General features: G+C 43.6%; 2 protein-coding genes across 2 annotated transcripts in view; one reads left to right on the top strand and one right to left on the bottom strand.

Moving 5' to 3' along the window:
* The window catches only part of LOC117881023, a 55,136-nt gene extending 53,042 nt beyond the window's left edge, over positions 1–2,094 (top strand). Inside the window, exon 8 of the mRNA XM_034777781.1 lies at positions 1,992–2,094. Within this exon, the coding sequence (XP_034633672.1) occupies positions 1,992–2,062 (71 nt within the window). The 3' untranslated portion in view covers positions 2,063–2,094. The remainder of the gene's footprint in view (positions 1–1,991) is intronic.
* Positions 1–19,802, bottom strand: part of ACAD9 (acyl-CoA dehydrogenase family member 9) — a 59,670-nt gene that overhangs the window by 22,379 nt on the left and 17,489 nt on the right. The window contains exons 4-8 of the mRNA XM_034777780.1: positions 17,598–17,704; positions 16,566–16,666; positions 15,199–15,277; positions 12,489–12,663; positions 11,730–11,803 (exon numbers count right to left, since the gene is read on the bottom strand). Coding sequence (XP_034633671.1) covers positions 11,730–11,803; positions 12,489–12,663; positions 15,199–15,277; positions 16,566–16,666; positions 17,598–17,704 — 536 coding nt within the window. The remainder of the gene's footprint in view (positions 1–11,729; positions 11,804–12,488; positions 12,664–15,198; positions 15,278–16,565; positions 16,667–17,597; positions 17,705–19,802) is intronic.

Below are 19,802 nucleotides of genomic sequence, written 5' to 3'. Positions count from 1 at the left end.
CAACGGAGGCCGCTCCAGCACCGAAGTAGAGGGGAGGAGGATGGGGAGTGGAGCACCCACAGGGACACTCATCTCGAAGAACGTCAGTTACTGCACAGGTGAGAAACCCCCTCTTCTTCTTCGAGAGGTGTCCCTGTGGGTGCTCCACTCCAGGTGACTTAAAAGCAGTGTATCAAGGAGGTAGAGACTTCAGATCTGGAAGGAATGCAGTAGATAGAACAGCTCTGCCCACACGCATATTGGTGATGGGTCCCTGTGTAAGAGCATAATATTTTGCAAATGTACAGTATTTTCAAAAGCCCAAATGGCAGCGCTGGAAATGTCCTTAAGGGGGACGTTATGAAGAAAGGCCACCATGGATCTGGTGGAGTGAGTCCTGATAAAAATAGGAATCGTCGCGTTCTATAGTTGATAACAAATGCAACTCGAGATCCAGTTGGAAAGTCTGTGGTTAGAGATAAATGAGCCCTTAGAGCGTTCTTCAATAGGGACAAATAGCTTGTCGGAACGCCTAAAGGTTTTAGTCCTGTCAAAGAAAAAGGACAAAGCTCTGCGCACGTCCAAAATGTGCATCCTAGATTCAAAGGAATTCTCATGTGGTTTTGGAAAAGGTAGGGAGATGGATAGACTCATTGACGTGGAAAGATGAGTGCACCTTCAGTAGAATTTCGGGGAGTAAGCATAGGGTGACTTTGTCCTTAAAAATATGGTGTATGGCGGATCTGCCATGAGTGCTGCAATTTCTCCTGCGCATCTTGTAGAGGCAATTGCTACCAGAAATGCAGTTTTCATAGAGAGATGTAGGAGGGAACATGTGGCTAATGGTTTTTGGGTTAGGCATGTTAAGACTTGGGAAGGTCCCAAGATTGATTAGGCGGTTTGATGTCTGGGTATAGGGTTTGGGGTCCCTTAAGGAATCGCTTAGTAATGCGGTGAGCAAAGATAAGTCCTATCGTCGATGGCATCATGGAACATTATAATTGCGGCCAAGTGGACTTTGATGGGACTGTGGGAGAGTCCAGAGAGTTTAATCTCTAACAGAGTTGAGGATTAGCGGGAGAGGCGTGGAAAAAAGGAGCGTTTTTTGTGACAGCCCACGAGTGTGTAAATCTTGTCCAGTTATGAAGGCATGCGGTGCATGTAGAATTTGTTGTGTTATGAAGGAGTACATTTCAAACTATCTCCATGTGTGGAATAGGTCTACTATTATATCCTCGTTTAGTTCCCATCCGTGGTCTGTAGGAAATCTTCTGCTGAAGTTGTCGCGGTGGTATTGAGAGAGCCAGGTAGAGTATGCAGCTGATATTCAGACATTGTGTCTGAGACGCCAGTTTCGTCACTTCTGTACAAAAAGAGTGGGATCGCTCCCCCCTCCCCCAGCCTGTTTACATTGAACATGCAGGCAATGTTGTTGGTCATTATCCTGACATGTTGGTTTTGTATGAAGGGGAGAGATTGGAGGCAGGCATTGTGTATCGCTCAGAGTTCTAGATGTTGATGTGAAGGGACGTCTCAACAGGAGACTAAAGCCCCTGGGCAGTGTATTGGGGCATGTGTACTCCCTATCCCTTAAGGGATGCATCTGTAGTTATGACAGCCAACGGGATGTCCTGCAGAAAGGGGACCCCGGAGGAAAGGTTGTCGGCAATGTCCACCAGTGGAGGGAGCCCCTGACTCTGGGGGGTATGTATAAAAGTTTGTTCAGACCATGGATATGCGGTCTGTAAAGAATGGAATCCAGCTTTGGAAACACCTCATGAAGAGGCGAGCGTTCCTGACTACAAAAGTGCAAGAGGCCATGTGGTCTCGGAGTTGTAGGCAAGCTTGTGCAGCCACTTGTGGACTGTTGCACAGCTTGGGAACAAAAAGGTTGATGATGTTAGAAAGGTGGAGTGGGAGAGAGGCTATTCTTTTGCGTGAGTCGAAATATGCTCTTATGAACTCCAGTTGTTGGGTGGGAGCGAGTGAAGATATTCTTTGTTCATTCACAGGCCAAGAGCATGGAAACATTGGATTGTCTGTTGTGTGGACTGAATGGCTTCTTGGAGGGTCCTGGCTTTGAAAAGGCAGCTGTCAAGGTAAGTAAAAATTATGGATTCCCTGCCTTCTGAGATGAGCTGTTACGACTGCAAGGAGTTTGGAAAAAAGACACGAGGCGCAGTCGAGAGGCCGAAAGGTAGGACCCTGTACTGGTAGTGTTGTAAGCCCAGAACAAAGCGAATAAAACATCTGTGGGCAGGATGTACGGTCACAGGAACATAAGCATCTGGCACGTCGAGGGCTGAAAACCCAATCTCCCTGCTCCAGTGCTGGAATTATGGTTGCAAGAGTCACCATTTTGTATTTTTTTTTAAATGAATTTATTGAGGCATTTGAGGTTGAGAATGGGTTGCCATCCCCCAGTTTTCTTGTGCGTTAAAAAAGGGAGTAGAACCCTTTTCCTCTGTGTTGGTCAGGTGCTGGTTCTACTGTTCCTAATTGGAGGAGGTGATGCATCTCTTGGTGGAGCAGTTGTTCATGAGAGGGGTCCCTGAAAAGGGCCAGAGGGTGTGTGTGGGGTGGGGGAGAAAATGGGCACTGAAGTAGGGATGATGTTTTCTATACCCTCAGTCACATCTTCATATTTGCTTATTAGTGGGAGGGGGTTGACATGGAGCCGATGAATTGGTGCGATGACTATGATATCTTGGTCACTGATGTTGTTCATATGGTCTATGACTTTGCTGAGTATACACTGGGTAGCGTGAATGTTGGTATCTATACTGTCTCCTCTTATTTGCATGGGCTTGGATAACAAGAGACCGTAATGTCGCTCTCGAGTCCTTCATGGAGCGAAGCACATCGTTGGTGTTACCAGCAAATGGTGAAAAACTATCAAAAAAGGAGATCTTCAATGATATTCTGAACCTCACAAGGAAAAGAAGGCTATGAAAGCCATGAAGCTCAATGCATTATGACTGCTGTAGCAGTGGACCTTGCAGCTGTATCAGCAACATCAAGCGCAGCTTGTAGTGAGATACAGACGGAGACAACTGTCCAGACCACATATGAATGCCTGGAGAAAAATAGGTGTCAAGTAGAGGTGACTGTAGGTTAGGCGACACCTGTAGGTCCGGTAAATGAATGAACTGTGGTGCCGGAGAGCCTGTGTGAGAAACCCTCCATTAGGAGCGCCTGTGGTGCTGGAGGGTCATTTGGCACTGATGTTCTCTGCACCGTAGCGCTCAAGGCATGCGCTGAGATCGGAGGTGCCAGGGAGGTAAGTTCAGCCTGCGTTTGTTCCGGCAAGGTCATCTGTGCTACCACAGTGTCCATTGCAGTGCCGGATGGTGGCAACTGGAAGCCTCAAGCCTCAGCACTGGAAGCTTACGCTGTCTCCGCAGCCACAGGCAGGATTGTCGTGATGCCGGGGGGACCGGTGCAAAGGTGCTGAGCCGGGGGAAGGTCTGCATAGAAGAAATAGACCTGCCCAGCGACCTTTTTGCTTGCAATATTTCCCTTCTGGGTGAGGAAGGCAGGCGTTTCTTTTTTTGGTCTTGTCCTTTTTGGAGGCAGGAGGGCTGCGGTTCATTGAGGAGCCCATATTTGGGTCAGAAGCAGGTCTGAGTGACTTCTGCATAAGAATCATTTTCAGTTGGAGTTCTGTCTTTACGTGTCCTGGATTTTAATTTGGAAAAATAATCACATTTTTGAGGAATGTGGGACTCCCCCAGGCATTTTATACTCTGGGAGTGACCATCCAACATAGGGATGGCGTCCCTGCATGTAGTGCACTGCTTAACTCCTGGGGCACCAGGCATATTAGCGTCAGCTGGAGGCTGAGAGGAACAAGTGTTTTTGTTTGTTTATTTATTTTTTTTAAGGGATGAACTTATCTAGTAACTAGAATGCTAAACTAAGGGACAAAAGGCTGTAGAATGGGTAAGAGAAAAAGTTTTAACAGGTCTGCTGTAGGTCCGACTCTGGCCAGGGACGGTAAAGAAAGAACTAAGGAGCTCGGCCACGCATGCGCACTATTAAGACTGGTATGTGAGACAGGCTCTGCGCATGCGTGGCCGATACGGATACTGCTGTAAAAATAGCCGAACAACGGCGCCGGGGCACATCAACACCTATAGTGGAGCATCCACAGGGACCCCTCTCAAAGAAGAGCATCTGTGCTTGGCAAACAAAGTAAGTAAAGGTCACATCTCATGAAGCTTAAACCATTACAATTTCAGGATTCTGAAGGCTACACTAAATATATCCAGGAATAAGGTGGCCTGGATTTTAACTTCAGGTTTCCATTTCTCCAGATTTCATTACTGCACTAAAATTGAAACATTTAGCCTGCAGGGATGATAAACCTGCAATTTTGCATCAAAGTCCCTCTGAAAATGCTTTAATGTATCTCTTCGGACTTGTATATTCAAACTTTAAGTTTGCAGCAATCTGGGGTGCGAATCTACCCTACACTAGCCTGCCGTGGACTTAGGGTCTGTCTATACTAGCACTTTTGTCAATATAACTCATGTTGCTCAGGGGTGTGAAAAAACCTGAGTGACATAAATTACACTGACAGACGTGCCAGTGTGGATAGCGCTATTTCAGTTGGAGACGCTCTCCCGCTGACAGCTACCTCAGCTCATTGGAGGTGGTTTAATTAGGTCATCGGGAGAGCTCAGTTTCTTCATAATAGACAAGACTCCAACAGAGATGGGAAGGGTTGGTTATGGAATGGATATGTACAACACATCGAAGAACAGTTACAGAAAGATAAGCAACCATTTATTCTTCAGGTGCTTGCACATATCCATTCCATTGTAGGGGACTCACAAGCACACAACTATGGTGGTGGGCTCAGAGACTACCAGAACAGTGACTGAAGGACAACCTGCCCCAAACTGGCAAATGGTATAATGAGAAGCAAAAGTGTGGACTGATGACCAAGTCACTGCTTTATAAATGTCTATGATAGGCACTGGCACCAAGAAAGCCCAGAAGTTGCCTGTGCTCTAGTAGGGTGAGCCAAAACTCTAGCTAGCGGAGCTGTATTAGACAAGTGATAAATGAATGCACAGAGAGATCCAGGATGAGATTGAGTGGAAATTGGTTGGTCCTTAGTCTTGTCTGAAATCACAATAACTGTGTGGAGGATCTAAAGGACTTAGTACACTCCAAGCAGAAAGCTAAACCCTTTCTCACATCCAATGAGTGAAGTCTCTCCTCTTCTCTATGTGCAGAGGGTTTCAGGAAGATGAGCAGCATGACAATCAGACACTACCTTAATGAGAAATTTTGGGTGAGGGGGAGATTAATTTTATAGAAAACCATATAGGGATGCTCGGATATTAGGGCTCTCAACTTGCCCACCCTTCTGGTTGGGATAGTGGCAACTACAAATTCTACTTTCATAGAGTGGTGGAGCAGAGAGCAAGTTGCAAGGCAGTCCCATTAACTTTGCTAGGACCAAGTTCAGATCCCAAGGATGGATAGGATCTTGCACATGTGGGTACAATGTGATCAAGGCCTTTAGGAATCTGGTAATGAGGGGGTTGGAGAAAAGGGATCTACTATCCAACAAGGTATGGAAGACAGATATAGAGCTAGTCAACAAAAACTGGTGTTTTAGGTATAGAAGACAGTCTAGTATGAGGTCCAGAGGTGCATGTTTTGGGGATACGTCTTTCTGCTGGGACTAAATGGAGAAGCACTTCCATTTAGTCAGGTAAATGCTTCTAGTTTAGAGTTACTACTATTCCGAAACACTTCCTGGACATCCCTGGAACAGGACCCTCAGGTGGTGGTCTCGTAGGTTTGGATGGAGCAGGTGGCTCTGGTCCTGAGAAATCACATCTGGATCCAGCAGGAAAAACTCAGTAGGGTAAAGTGCCAATGCTGTTGAGGCCAAGCTGGTGCTATCAGAATGAGACAAGCATGGTCTTGTTTGACTTTAAACAAGACTCTGGGCAGCAAGGGAACTGGAGGGAAGGCATACAGTAGAGGATCATTCCAAGGTAGCAGAAAAGCATCTGTCAATGAGCCTGGGTTGAGACCTCCCTGAAAACAAAATTAGTGGCATTTTCTGTCGCACTTTGTTGCAAACAGGTCCACTTGGGGAGTCCTCCAGAACTAGAAGATAGATCTGGAGATGTCCAGGAGTAAAGACCACTTGTGGTGATTGGAGAAGATCCTGCTCAGACAATCTGCAAACATGTTTTGCTTCCCGGAAAGGTAAGCAGTCCTGAGATGAACTGAACTGGGTATGCAAAAGCGAATTGCCTCCTGGCACAGCTGGGTTGACTGCACTCCTCCGGGTCTTATGCAAAACATAGTCACCAAGTTGCCTGTTAGAATTACCAAGTTCTTTCCTACTATATGCGGGTGCAAAGATGAACAGGCTAGTTGCATAGCTCTTAACCCCTTAATGTTTATATGAGCCATTAGATCCTGAGGCAACCAGAGACCCTGAGTCTGCAGGGACCCGATATGAGCCCCCAAACCAGAGGGCTGATTAAAGTGAGGGTTGGTAGCAGGGAGATAAGGGGACCTCCTGCCCCACAGACTTTCAGAGGGTCCAAAAAAATAATAAAACTGACACTCGAACCATCTTGTCCAAATGACAACAACTTGGGGCATACTTTGATGCCAGCAGCTTTCTGAAATGCAGTCTGGTGTTGAATCACATGGGCACACGCTGCCATGTGACCTAGCAGGCTGAGGCAGTGGTGGGTTCTGATGAGGGCATATGCTTTCAGTCACACCACCAAGCCCTACAGTGCTTTGAACCTGGATTTTTGGAGTCTAAGTCTGCTCCAACAAACTCGGTTCTCTGTACTGGTTTTAGAATTGATTTGTCTTGATTATCTAGGCGCCCCAGTGCGTTGAATGCAGACAGGACAGCAGATACACTGAACAACATTAGCAGCTGCCATCACCAAGGAATCTGGAAGACTGTGAGAGCACAAATCTCATATCTCTTACTGGGGACAAGTACCTCCTTTCAGCTCGCTTTGCTGTGGAAGTAAGGAGAATGGTAACTACCAAGCTGTCAGGGTTGGCAATACCAGAATGTCCACCAACTTGTGGGAGCTGTCACATACCTCCTCTGCCTGAATGTCAAGAACAGAAGCCATCCTTCTCAACAGATCTTGATAAGCCCCATGGTCCTCTGGAGATGGTGAATCGCTTGCTGCTTCAACAGCCTCATCTGGCAACGAGGAAGAGGACACCACAGGATTCTGAGGTGGAGGCTGCTCCAATACTTATGGTGGGGAAGCTGCCCAAGTGACTTCTGGCTGGCACGGTTCTTGTTACAGGTACCAGAAAATGTCTGATACTGATGCCACCTGAGCGGTTTCAATGACAAAGAACAAAACAGTTGCGGAAGGTCCTCGCAGGAGGAGGGATGCCTCATGGTTAGCCACTGACATGGGCCTGGGACCCAACTTTGATGGGGCCATTACCCCTTAGGAGGAGGAAAAGGCCAGTGCTGTGACTCTTGCATGACCCATGGTCCTCAAGTCTGATGGAATGTATGCCCTCTGTCTTGGATGGCAGAGGGATGCACCTCTGAGTCTGAAGGAGAAGAATGCGAAACATCCAAAATTGGGGGGGAGGAGGGAGGCAGAACCAGTTGGGACCGGAGATAGGTAGCCCAAGCGAAGGGATGATGGTACTAGGGATATCATTGGAGGCTTCCCCTTCAACTGTACCAGCCGTTGTGGCTGCCTGGGAGGTAATGGTACCATGAGTTCCTGACACAGAGAGGTAGGCACCACTGGCACGAATACAGACTGTAAACCTTCTTGCACTAGTGGGGATACCAACTAAGAGGCTAAGCAGGTCCCTTTCAGCTGCATAGGCCTCCAGGGTGGCTGGGAGCAGCAATGACTGATGGCTCTGCCACAGAGGCTCTTCAGGGGACACCCTCAATGGACCTAGCACAGGCTCCAGAGAGTCTCTGCCTCTACTAGGCTTCGGCACCAACAACCCCAAGCTAGGTACTGAGCTTAAGGAGGGTTTAAGTCTTTTCTTCAGTACCAGTAAATGGGACTGAGGAGCTGCAGACATCTCTGGCACACTCTGCGCCAAGGCTGACGTACTTGGGGCGCAAGCTGTGTGTGATGAGTACGATGGGGAAGGGGGGCGAAGTGCTGCCTCCATGAGCAAACATCTGAGCCTCATTGCTCTATCTTTTTTTGAGCAGGACTTAAATCTGACAAAATGTGACATGTGTCACTGATGTGGGATTCTCCCAAACATTTCAGGCAGGCTGGGTGTGGGTCACTGACCAGCATAGTGTTACCGAAATATTGCGTTTACCTAGCTGAGAGCCAATAACAGCCAGACAGGGATAAGGAAGGGTTGCTTTATTTTGCAGAAGAAAGGAGAGCTTTGCACCTTAGTACAAAAACTTTGTTTTACACACATTTTACAGATTTTTTATACATTCAGACCAAGGTTTTTGCAGTGTTAACACTTGACTGGTGGTGGTTAGACCCGTGCTTTTGCTATCTGGTTAGTGAAAACCGGCTTGGGACCAGCTCCAACTACCTTAAGGCCTTGAAGGAAAAACAGTTGAAAAGTTTAGGTTATTGTGTTTTTAAGGTGTCTGCTTTCCCCTAATGGCCGCTGGCTGACATAACGGCTACTCTGTTAAGGGGGGGCTGGGGGGGGATCACTAGTAACTTTTACAATAGGTTCAATGCACTTGCGGCAGGACTTAAAACCTGGTGAGCGCAGCATCGTTTCAACACTGGGATAAGATGAAAACTAGTCCAAAAAAGACTTAAGATTCAAATCTATCACAAAGACTTGCTAAAACTAACCAATTTAACTACTTGCTAACAATAACAGTATATACATGCAAAGGGGCGAGGGATTCTTAAGACAACAAGTCTGAGATCGCACCGACAACCACCACTAGCGGTAAGAAGGAACTGAGGGGGGTCAGAGTGGTTCCACCCTCTTACACCAGCACACAGTGGCATGTGGAGACAGAGGGTGCTCGAGCTGCCCAGATGAGTACTGCTGAGGGATAAAGTTCTGATAACTGTGCACTAGGTGCACATACACCTACAGTGATATGGACACGTGCAAGCATTCAAAGAAGAATATTTGTTTTTATAGCTAATACTTAAATTTAGGCTAAATATTTTATGTGAATATTAATTACATTTTCAGAAATCTGACAAGGTGATGTTACTTAACACAAAAAGGGCAGTTTGAGAATTTCATGACTTTTTGCTTCATAAACACAAGAGGAAGGAATATTTTGCTAAACTAGTTCAGGATAAGTCACAAAACTTTAAATAAGGTTTACCAAAACTCATCATCTGCAATGCTTGAAAGTTTTCTGTGACAAATTCACTGCCCATGGCATATATTTAACAAGGCAGGTAAGCAATGCATTTACTTATATCAGGTTTTATTTAATATTTCTATGGTAGCCCTTGTGAATTATGCAGACAACCCATTATTTTCCATCTGTCTATTAAGCTTGTGATCAATGTTTTCAGTATTTTCCCACTGAAATGAAGCTAAGGTTTGTATTTTATCAGACATTCCCTAAATATCTTTTTAAATACAGACAATTGTTAGCCTTTGTTCAGGATATCAATCTTATATTCAACCTTCATTTCAAGTGTAATTTAAAAACTATAAACAATTTTACTATGAGTTTGAAGTTTGTTTTTCAGTCCCTCACAAGTTCTAATTTCTTGATCACCTGTTCCAGCACAATCAATTTCTTTCAGCATTTCTTCTGCTCCCCTTGAAGACTGTCTCACTTTCTGGCATCTGAACTCTTAACTCCTTTATAAACTAAGTACAAGAATTCAATTACTTTGCCAGTATCTGTCCTCTTCTGTAAATAAATTACCCTTACTATCTCTTAAGAGTCCCTTCTGTCTCTTTTATTGATTTTGTGCTCCTTATGTACTTAAATGTCAGATTTACTTTAATCTCTTTTACAATCTTCTCATTCTCTACCTGTCCTTGTGCTTTCCCCCCATTCCTTCAAAACGGCTTCATTTTCAGTCTTTGCTGTTCTCCTGTACCTGAAATTACTCTCTGCTTGGCCTCATTTAACCTTTTTCACTCTTCGCACTTTGTTAATCCACATGATTTACAGATTCTTGACATATTTTTGGCTGGTTGTTATGAAATGCAGCCCTTGGGTATAGGCTACTTCATATCTTCACTTTCCCATTTCCTTTATTGATTATCCCATGAAATCTTACGTAATATTTCTACCTTTTCGCCAAGAATTTTTCTGTTGACATCTAGCATCTTTATTTCTCCCCAGATGGGTTTCATTTAAACACTAACTACAAATATAACAAGATTACTTTCACTGTAGCTTAAACCTTATAGCTCTCGTCACTGATCACATCCCATTTACCAAATTCATCAACTGATTCTGATTCTAACCTTTTCTTTTCTAAACATGGGGGCTAGGTCTACACTACCCGCCTGAATCGGTGGGTAGAAATCGACCTCTCGGGGATCGATTTATCGCGTCCCGCTGGGACGCGACAATCGATCCCCGAATCGACGCTCTTACTTCACCAGCGGAGGTGGGAGTAAGCGCCGTCGACAGAAAGCCGCAGAAGTCGATTTTGCCGCCGTCCTCACAGCGGGGTAAGTCGGCTGCGATACGTCGAATTCAGCTACGCTATTCACGTAGCTGAATTTGCGTATCTTAAATCGACTCCCCCCTGTAGTGTAGATGTACCCTAAGAAAGGAAGCAGCTTGTATCATGCTCACATATAAATGCTCAGTTAGGTCTTTACACTCAGTTCACATTCAAGTATCTCAGCAGTGGTTCGCTGCCTTTCATACAGGTAGAATCCTTTTGTGATGATTAGCTAATGGGTAGCCCCTTATGTCCTCCAGAATTTCCTACTATCTTCTTTTATTCTCCCCACTCCCAACCCCCTCCTTTTCGGCCAGCTTCGTTTTCCCTTTTATTTCTTTCCCCTCCCTGCATCATCTTAATTTCTGTTTTTTGTGGCATTTCCTCACTCTCCTTGTTCCCTACTCAGCGGACAGTTACATGTTGCTTGGCAGGGAAGTCTCCACTGGTGACTCCAAAGGTCTGGATCAGTACACTTTCGCAGCAATGCTAAGCATCAAAGTAACACAAAATACAAATTTTGTGCCTGTGGGCTGCTGCCTTGAACTTACATCCCTCTGCATGTGAGCTCTTCCTATGGCAGGTTGGCTGCAAGAGTAGGGTTGGGGACAGGAAAATTTCAAAGAGCCATTTACAGCTTCACTCACAGGTGCACATTCACATGAGGGGAGATATCCAAAGTTGTTCAACTTTCTCCAATGCTATTATCATCTGCTCTGTATCGCCCACTCCAGGATGGGTAAAGTGAAAGTTGAAAATTGTTAGTAAATTTCAACTTTTCAAACAGTTTTAGTCATCTTCGATGGAAAAAGTGAAGCACCATCTAACGAAACTCCAGTAGCAGAAGCTGCTCTGTTACATGCACTACTGCAGAGCTTAAGAAAGGGAGTGCCTATGAACGCAGAGAACGGGACATACGAAACTGACTGCATACAAAAGATAAACAGAGTAATTCCATCCTCTAATCTTTTTCACGTTTAGCGATCTCAGAGATTAACAAATATGTTTGTCCTTTTAGAGCTAGGGCTAAATCTGGCACCAAACAACAAATTCTCTTCCCCAAAGACATCTTTGTGGTAGGTTTAAAGATAATTATTCTTCACAACTTACCTTAAATCCCCCTCCTACTTCTCCAATTACATTCTCTACAGGTACTTTTGTGTTTTCAAAGTGTACTTCACAGGCTGAAATAAAAATAGCATTCAATTATTTCAGAAAACTTTTGAGAAATACTGTTAAAAGATATAGCAACATTCAATAACTTACTTTCTCTACTAGGAGTTGGATTTTTCTCAATACAACACAACAGAATTAAATACACTTTACCAAATAAGTTAAGGGGAAGAAAGATGGGAGTTGGCATTTTAATTTATGAAATGTACAAATACTAATATTGCTAACTTGTACAGCACGACTGGGGAGAACTACAGTCTTGTCTGGAACTGGAAGATAGACCGAAAGAATACAGACAACTGAATGACTGATGGTGAAGAATAAGATCTACCAATAAATAGAACAAAGAGAAACCAGCTCCCAATGCTGCTGTATCATAGTAATGCTGCTTATTACTGAATCTTCTCAGTGCAGCACACAAAGGGGAATTTCCATGGCAAGATGAGAGGTTTGGAAATGGATGACAATTAGCAGATGAGAAGGTAATTATTTAAAATGGATTTTTATATTTGTGAAAGTGCACTTTGAACTGTCTCTGCAGAAAACTGAGACGGATGTTTAATAGGAATCAAAACCTCCACAATCCAACTAGAATATAGTGTATTATCCGACCAAAATGGATTTGCTTGTTGATTCTGATAAATACATTAATTTTGAAACACTTCTATGAAAAAACGGAATTTAAATGTTTCTTACTATTAGATCCTCGAATACCCAGTTTATCTTCTGGCTTCCCATTAGTGACTCCACCAAAGGCTCTTTCTACAACGAAGGCAGTAATTTTGTCTTTTTTTGCACCATCTTTATCAACAATCTCAGTCCTTGCAAACACAGTGAAAATGTCTGCCAGGCCACCATTGGATATCCAGATCTGGGAGAGGAGGTGGGGAAAAGAAAAAAGTACATGAGCTGTGCTGTGATAGATACAAAGCTGTATTATTTCATAACAGAAGCTGTCTCAGCACAGGACTGACTCATTCCGTCAAGTTTTAATCTCTGCTCTTGCACTGGCTTTGTGACTACGGCAAGGTTATACTTCCAATAAGAGCTGACCAGAGGATGTCAATTTTTTTTTTTGGTAATATGTTTTCTCTAATGCTTTTGCCCTAGGAACAAGTGTACTTTGCTTTGTGAAGGTGGTTGGTAACTGGTGTACACTGTAGTACCCCCTGAGAGAGAACAAAATCACAGGTATTTGACACCAGTCTGGACTGTTGGGGAAATCACAGTGAAGTGCAAAAGGAGTGCAAGCTTAAACCCTTGGTCTGGAGTAGGAGACATCACCTCCACCCAAGAGAGGTGATGGATAGGAAGCCTGAAATGTGAAATGAATGCCCTCAAGGAGGCTAAAACGGTGGGGTGTCAAGGGCGAAGTTAACTCTGAAACTGTGACACTGGAGCAGAGCCTTGAACCTATTTGTTTCAGAGTGATCTGGGATAAAAAACGGTTCTGAATCAGGCAGAACAGGGAGTTCAACCTGAGTCTTCCACATGCCAGCCCAGTGCCCTAACCAACAAAATTTTCATACATCAAAACCAATGTGTCTCACCAAACGTTTTGGCTTGGATGAAACAGCATTCATAATTTAGCCAAAAAAGTGGCCTGACCAGCTCTACTTCCAAGTCAGAGTTAATATTTCCTTAAAGTATTCAACAAAACCTTGGCCAGAAAAGGAAAAGAGCCCGGGGGGGGGGGGGGGGGGGGGGGGGAAAAAAAAAAAAAAAGATTTCAGGTTCTCCTCACCTGAGCGTGCACAGTGAGGGGGCAGACTCTCGGAATAAAGCAGGAAATAGGATGGGGAAATGCAGAGAAGAAAAGCATGTTCACAGAGTGAGACCTCCTTAACCTTTTTACCAAGGATTAGGAAAGGTTATTCTGATTAGTAATTTCTTTTGGCCTCAAGACTGAATGAACTGTCTTTTTGACACTGTTCTTTACTAGCTTGGGATTCTCAGAAGTCAAAGGAAGCTGCCAAGTTAAATTGTCGTTTGGGAGAACAAGATGAACAATGCTCCATGACATAGGAATGCTTCCTATGAAACTCATACTAAAAGTAAATATTTCAATTCATCATTCTGTTGGTGTCACTAGGCAGCTACCAGGTAACTCGGGGGGGATGGAAGGCCATAAGTGCCGATGAAACCTCCCTGCTCTGGGTCTAAGTGAGCCACAGTAACTCCATCTTGTGAACTTTAACCTACCTATATGCTAGCAGCCTAATGCTGAAGCAGGCCAGAGCAGAAATGTAATGGCCAGCTTTTTCTAGCAGACAGCTGCAGTTTTGTTCACACTAGCAAAACTTTTAGTGATAATGCGGGGGAAAAGGAGGAGGGAAAGACCTAGTGTGTAGAGCTTGCAAGGTCAAAGACAAGCATGCGAACGGGAACGTTTCCAATGTACTGCCTGCTGTAACTGTTGTCGGGGAGGGAGGGGTAGGAAGAAACCAGAACAAAGGCTTACACACAAACAGCTTGGAATATAAAAGGGAAAAAACTTGCTTGTATGTGCTGCGCTTGATTTGAGACCTGCTGGTCTCCTAGTGCCTTTTAGAGATCTCAAAAACTTGGTTTGCTTCTCCACCCTGGTATGTCTGCTTCTCCACCCTGGTGTGTCTATTGGTGCGGCGCACACCGGGCAACGAACCCTGTTGCCCCCTCGGGGCCCTCTGGGCCGGCAACAATTCTACGGATAAATACCTGTGATGGGGCAAGGCCAGATGGCTATAGTAAAGTAGTGAGGAACAGGTATGTTAGCCCCAGGCTAAACAAATCCCTGGTACCATGGTAACCAAACGGCAGTTGCTCCAGGTTAATCAAGACACCTGGGGCCAATTAAGATCCTTCTAGAAGGCAGTGGAGATAGCTAGATTGATTGGGACACCTGAAGCTAATCAAGGACTGGCTGGAACTAGTTAAAAAGCCTCCCAATTAGTCAGTGAGGTGTGGGTGTCAGGAGCTATAGGAGGGAGCCGCGCTGTTGGAGGAATGAAGCAGTACAAATCTATATCAGGCGCAAGGAAGGAGACTCTAAGGTAATTGTGAAGAAGATATTGAGTGGGGGCTGCTGTGGGCAAGTGGCCCAGGGAATTGTACACGTCCTATTTCCAAAAAGGAAGCTTCCATAGCTGCTAATTTTAGGGTCCCTGGACTGGAGCCCGGACTAGAGGGCAGGCCCGGGCTCCCCCTTCCCGATTAATCACTGATACTGGGAGACAGACTGTGCGAGGGAGGGTTGCTTCTCCTCACCTCCCTTGCTGGCTTATGATGAAAATGGCTTAGTAGACTGTGACGCTTGCCTCTAGAGAGAGAAGGGCTATGTGGAGGGTCATAGTGAGCTTCTTAGGCTAGCAAAATCCATCAGGAAACGCAGGACCCACGGAGTCAAGAACAGAACTTTGTCACATACCTTTGAGCCATTTAGTAAAAAGCTTTCCCCATCTTCACTCATGGTAGCTCTGGTCTGGATGGATGCTGCATCACTTCCACTAGAACCCAAAGTAGTAGTTAAAATGTGCTTAGTTTCCAGAAACACTATAAGGGATACAAATATAGGTCCAAAATTTCAAACGCTGATGCCTCAAGTTCAGATTCTAAATAAAAGTGAAACTTTCTAAATCCAATGGCTGCTGAAGAAATATACCTTCAAGTGTAGTCCTCTTAAGAGAGCTCTCTCTGGAGTCTCACTTATTTTATACTGTATGGTGCCACATTGACTAGGAACAGCTAGAATATTTTAGAAATTACATCCTTGATAAGCAACTTAGCTTTGCTACATTTTTGAAGTACTGGAATGCAGGATTAAAAACCCAGAGTCACAATGCCTAGCTGGTTTGAAGCACAAAAGCAGCTCCCCATAATTCATGCTATATTGTTGCACATCTTGTCCCTGGCAGGAAGTGCAGGGTAGATTCATATCCCAGTTTGCCACACAGACAAGCCCAAAGGTTTCTTAATACTGTTAACTGAGCCAGATATTGAAGAAAAATGCTGCTTTTCACCATCTTAATTTAAACAAGCACAGAAACAGTTTCATAATTTTTCTCTAACAATTTCACAGAAGCTCAGAGTAACCAGTTCAGTGCTCATGGTGTCAGAATGTTCCCTGCACAGCCAATAGCGTCCTTCAGACCATATTCAGTTCCATTGACAAATGAATGCGTCTGATATGGCAAGGTTTGGGCCAATGAACATAGCCTAAGTCAAAAAAAACATTCAGTAACTTCATGGAAGCCACAGGTGTACCTCCATGGGAGAAGACTAATTATGTAGTTTGAAATAAAGTAGACCCTCAGAGTTACGAACTGATCAGTCAACCACACACCTTATTTGGTACCGGAAGTATGAAATCAGGCAGCAGGCACACCACGCCAATACTGTACAATACAGTACTGTATTAAATGTGAACTACTAAAAAAATATGAAGGGAAAGTTTAAAAAGGATTTGATGGGGTAAGGAAACTGTTTCTGTGCTTGTTTCATTTAAATTAAGATGGTGAAAAGCAGCATTTTTCTTCTGCATACTAAAGTTTCAAAGCTGTATTAAGTCATGTTCAGTTGTAAACTTTTGAAGGAACAACCGTAACATTTCATTTAGAGTTATACATTTCAGAACAACTTCCATTCCCAAAGTTCTACTGTATCGTTTATTGATAACATCCCCCTTAAAGTCACACACAAAACAGATTAAGATTTTAAGTAGGTGCTATTGTAACAAACCAAACTAATGTCTGTCATAAAAAAAACCACACATTTTTAGTTACAAAATAATGTTACCTTCCTGGTTCTGTAAGGCAAAAAGCTGCAATATGCTCCCCAGATGCCAATTTAGGTAGATACTTTGCTTTCTGCTCATCAGTGCCAAAAATCAGGATTCCCTAGACAAAGAAATGAATAAGAGACTTACCAACATATGATGTGTAAGAAGTAAAGCACCATTTACACAATGTTTCGTTCATAATATACAGAAAATTTGTACGTTAAAATCTTAATGATTTTATCTAATTATATACTTAATAGACTGAAATTGTGTTTGACATATTAATGTCCAATTAATAAAGGTATCATCAGATAGCTGATCAACTGCCTGAAATGAGCTGGCATTAGACCACTTCCTTTTGGACAGGGTATCTAGTAGCCTACCATCACAACTGAAATCCTAGTTGTCCAGCTCAAAGAGACCAATAACTACATGAGCATGGAACCTGGACTAGCCCCTTAGTCCTACAGGTAGCCCACTCCATTAGACAATGTGGTACTTTTATTGCCATTGCTGTACTATAAATAAAAAGGGTATCAAGGAAAGACCAAGACCTACTTGTTTTCCAAAACATTTAATATAAAATGAATTCTTTTTCTTTAGATCTTTATAGGCAGGGCTTCTTATCAAAAGGAAACCAAGTTACAATCAGATGTTTTTATACAAATTAAGAGCTTTGTGTGTGTACCAGGTCAGGATGCAGTCTCAACAAAATTTTGATTGCTCTCTGGCAGTGGGAAGGGTTAACCCCAAATATCCCAGACTGGCCACAAGAAGAGAATAATAAACAGTACTTTGTTCTTTTATAGTACTTTTCATCAGTAGATTTCAAAGCACTTAAAGGAGATTAGTGTATGGGAGGAAAACTCGTGAAACAAATTTACAGCAGGCCAGTATGAAGTCAAAATGCAGCCCCTGATTTACTATGAACAGGTGGTAGTTATTTGTTATCAAAATAAGTCAACACCTCCAAATCTACACTTGAATGTAAGTTCATATCATCTAGCCTCTAGAAGCTGTGTACAACAAATAAAATAACGCAGTGTTACCTTAAGCCCTATTGCTTGATGAGCTGCCAAAGTAACCGCAACAGAGCCATCTAGAGAAATGATTTCTCCTAAACGTGCATACATTGTATTTGAAAGACCAAGTCCACCTGGGGGGGGAAAAAGTTTTCCTTTTGTCAATCCATATACATGTCACTGCTTTAAGAGCTGTCCCTACAGAGGGGAATACTTTGAAGTATAGAAAAACAAAAACAGTGTCTTAAACATAGTGTCTTAAAAGCTCAAAGAATGATGAGGAAGCCTTTAACAGTATATTAATTGTAATTGAAGCATATAGTTTGCCCACAAAGTGAACACCACACTGTATTCATAGCAATTTAGGAGGAACACATTTTAGAAGAAACAAAATAACTTTTTAAATTTGCTTACGGTTTGTTTTTTTCCAGGTGCGGAAGCATACATATTTTAGTTCTACCCAGAGAAGTTGACATACCACCCCCCCCCCCCGATATAACGCGACCTGATAAAACATAAATTCGGTTAAACGCGGCACGGCAGTGCTGCGCGCCGGGGGGGGGGGGGGGGTGTGTGTGTGTGGCCGGGCTGCACACTCCGGTGGATCAAAGCAAGTTCGATAGAACGCGGTTTCACCTATAACGCGGTAAGATTTTTTTGGCTCCCAAGGACAGCGTTATATCGAGGTAGAGGTGCATGTATAATTGTGTGTGTGTGTGTGTATATACACACACACACACACACACACTCCTAGAACTTGCATCATTCAGTCCACTGAATGTTAGAAAACAAAGTCCAGTGAATACTCAGCATTTCCTTCTTTATGTCAAAAGGAGTATTAGGACAAAAATTAAACTTATGCTTGAAAGATCATTCATCTAATACTACATATCTAGTTTGGTTTAGAGTTCTTCACTCAGTTTTTAAGAAACCCAGCTACTGTTCATGTATGATTGTTCAGCTGCAGAAACAGCCAGCAGAGGGAGCATAGTTTAACAAACAATCTCAGAAGAGTGCTGATGTCATTATACCTGGTACAGAAGACAAGAACATGAAGAGTAAAAGCAAAGCCAAGTTGGCTTGCACTTTACAAGAGAAGAGAAAGATTAAGAAGAGGACAAAACTGATAGAAAACTGAACACAAAACACTTTTCTAAATGAGTATTAAATGAGGGTAAGAGTTAAAAATCTTAAAAATGTCTACCATGAAAATTAAATATGTTCAGAAACTAATTTGCCACAGGGGTATGAACTTTGTTTCCATTTTGTGACCTCGAGCTGTAAATACATATACTGTTTATTTATAAGGAGCTGAGAAGAGAGTTAAGTAAAGGAAAAATGACACATAATTGCATCTCATGTTAAAGATCTTTCCTTTGTGTTTCCAGCACTTGCATATGCATAATTTTGATACCTTGGGCTATAGAAAAGTATTAGTTTTATGTAACCAATTGCAAACTTGCTATTAAAACAAACAGTTTTTTCATAAGATGACAAAGGAGAATGCGAACAATATTCAGGTAGACCTCTGAATACTATTCATTTTTTCCCCTGTGCACCCAGTAAGTACAATCACAAGCTCAACTTTAAAACTATGAACAGTCTGATTTCTACCCCTTTCATTCACTCATTGCTTCTTGCTTCTCCCTCCCCATTCAATACATACTCCATGTTAATTACAATTTCCACTCCGCCACTCTCCCCACCCCCATACCCACTCCCTTTTTCCTGCCTGTGGACCACCCAAGGTAGGTGGGATAGAGCGGGGTTTCTCAACCTCTTTTCCCCGAGGGCCCCCCCAATGCTATAAAAAACTCCACGGCCCACCTGTGCTGTAACAACTAGCTTTATGCATATAAAAGCAAGGACCAGCATTAGGGGGTAGCAAGCAGTGCAATTGCTCTAGCTAAGTTGCTCAGGCTTCAACTTCAGTCCCAGGTGGAAGGGACCAGGGCCATGGGCTTCAGCTTTCTGCCCTGGGCCCCAGCAAGTCTAACACTGGCCTTGCTTGGTGAACCCCCTGAAACCTGCATGCGCCCCCGCCCCCCGGGGGCCCCAGACCCCTGGTTAAGAACCTCTGGGATATAGAGTTTTCCCTTGTTCAGTGCCTAGCCAAGCAGTTCCGAGTTGCAGAATTTACATGTGATTATTTATGTATTTGTCCTTTTGAAAACCAATATATTTCCGAGTAGGGGAGAATGAAGCTCTTTTTTTTTTTTAAGTTGTCCCTCT

The sequence above is a fragment of the Trachemys scripta genome, chromosome 7 (genome assembly GCF_013100865.1).
Source record: "Trachemys scripta elegans isolate TJP31775 chromosome 7, CAS_Tse_1.0, whole genome shotgun sequence".
Taxonomy (NCBI): domain Eukaryota; kingdom Metazoa; phylum Chordata; order Testudines; family Emydidae; genus Trachemys; species Trachemys scripta.
This window is presented reverse-complemented; position numbering and strand designations above follow the sequence as displayed.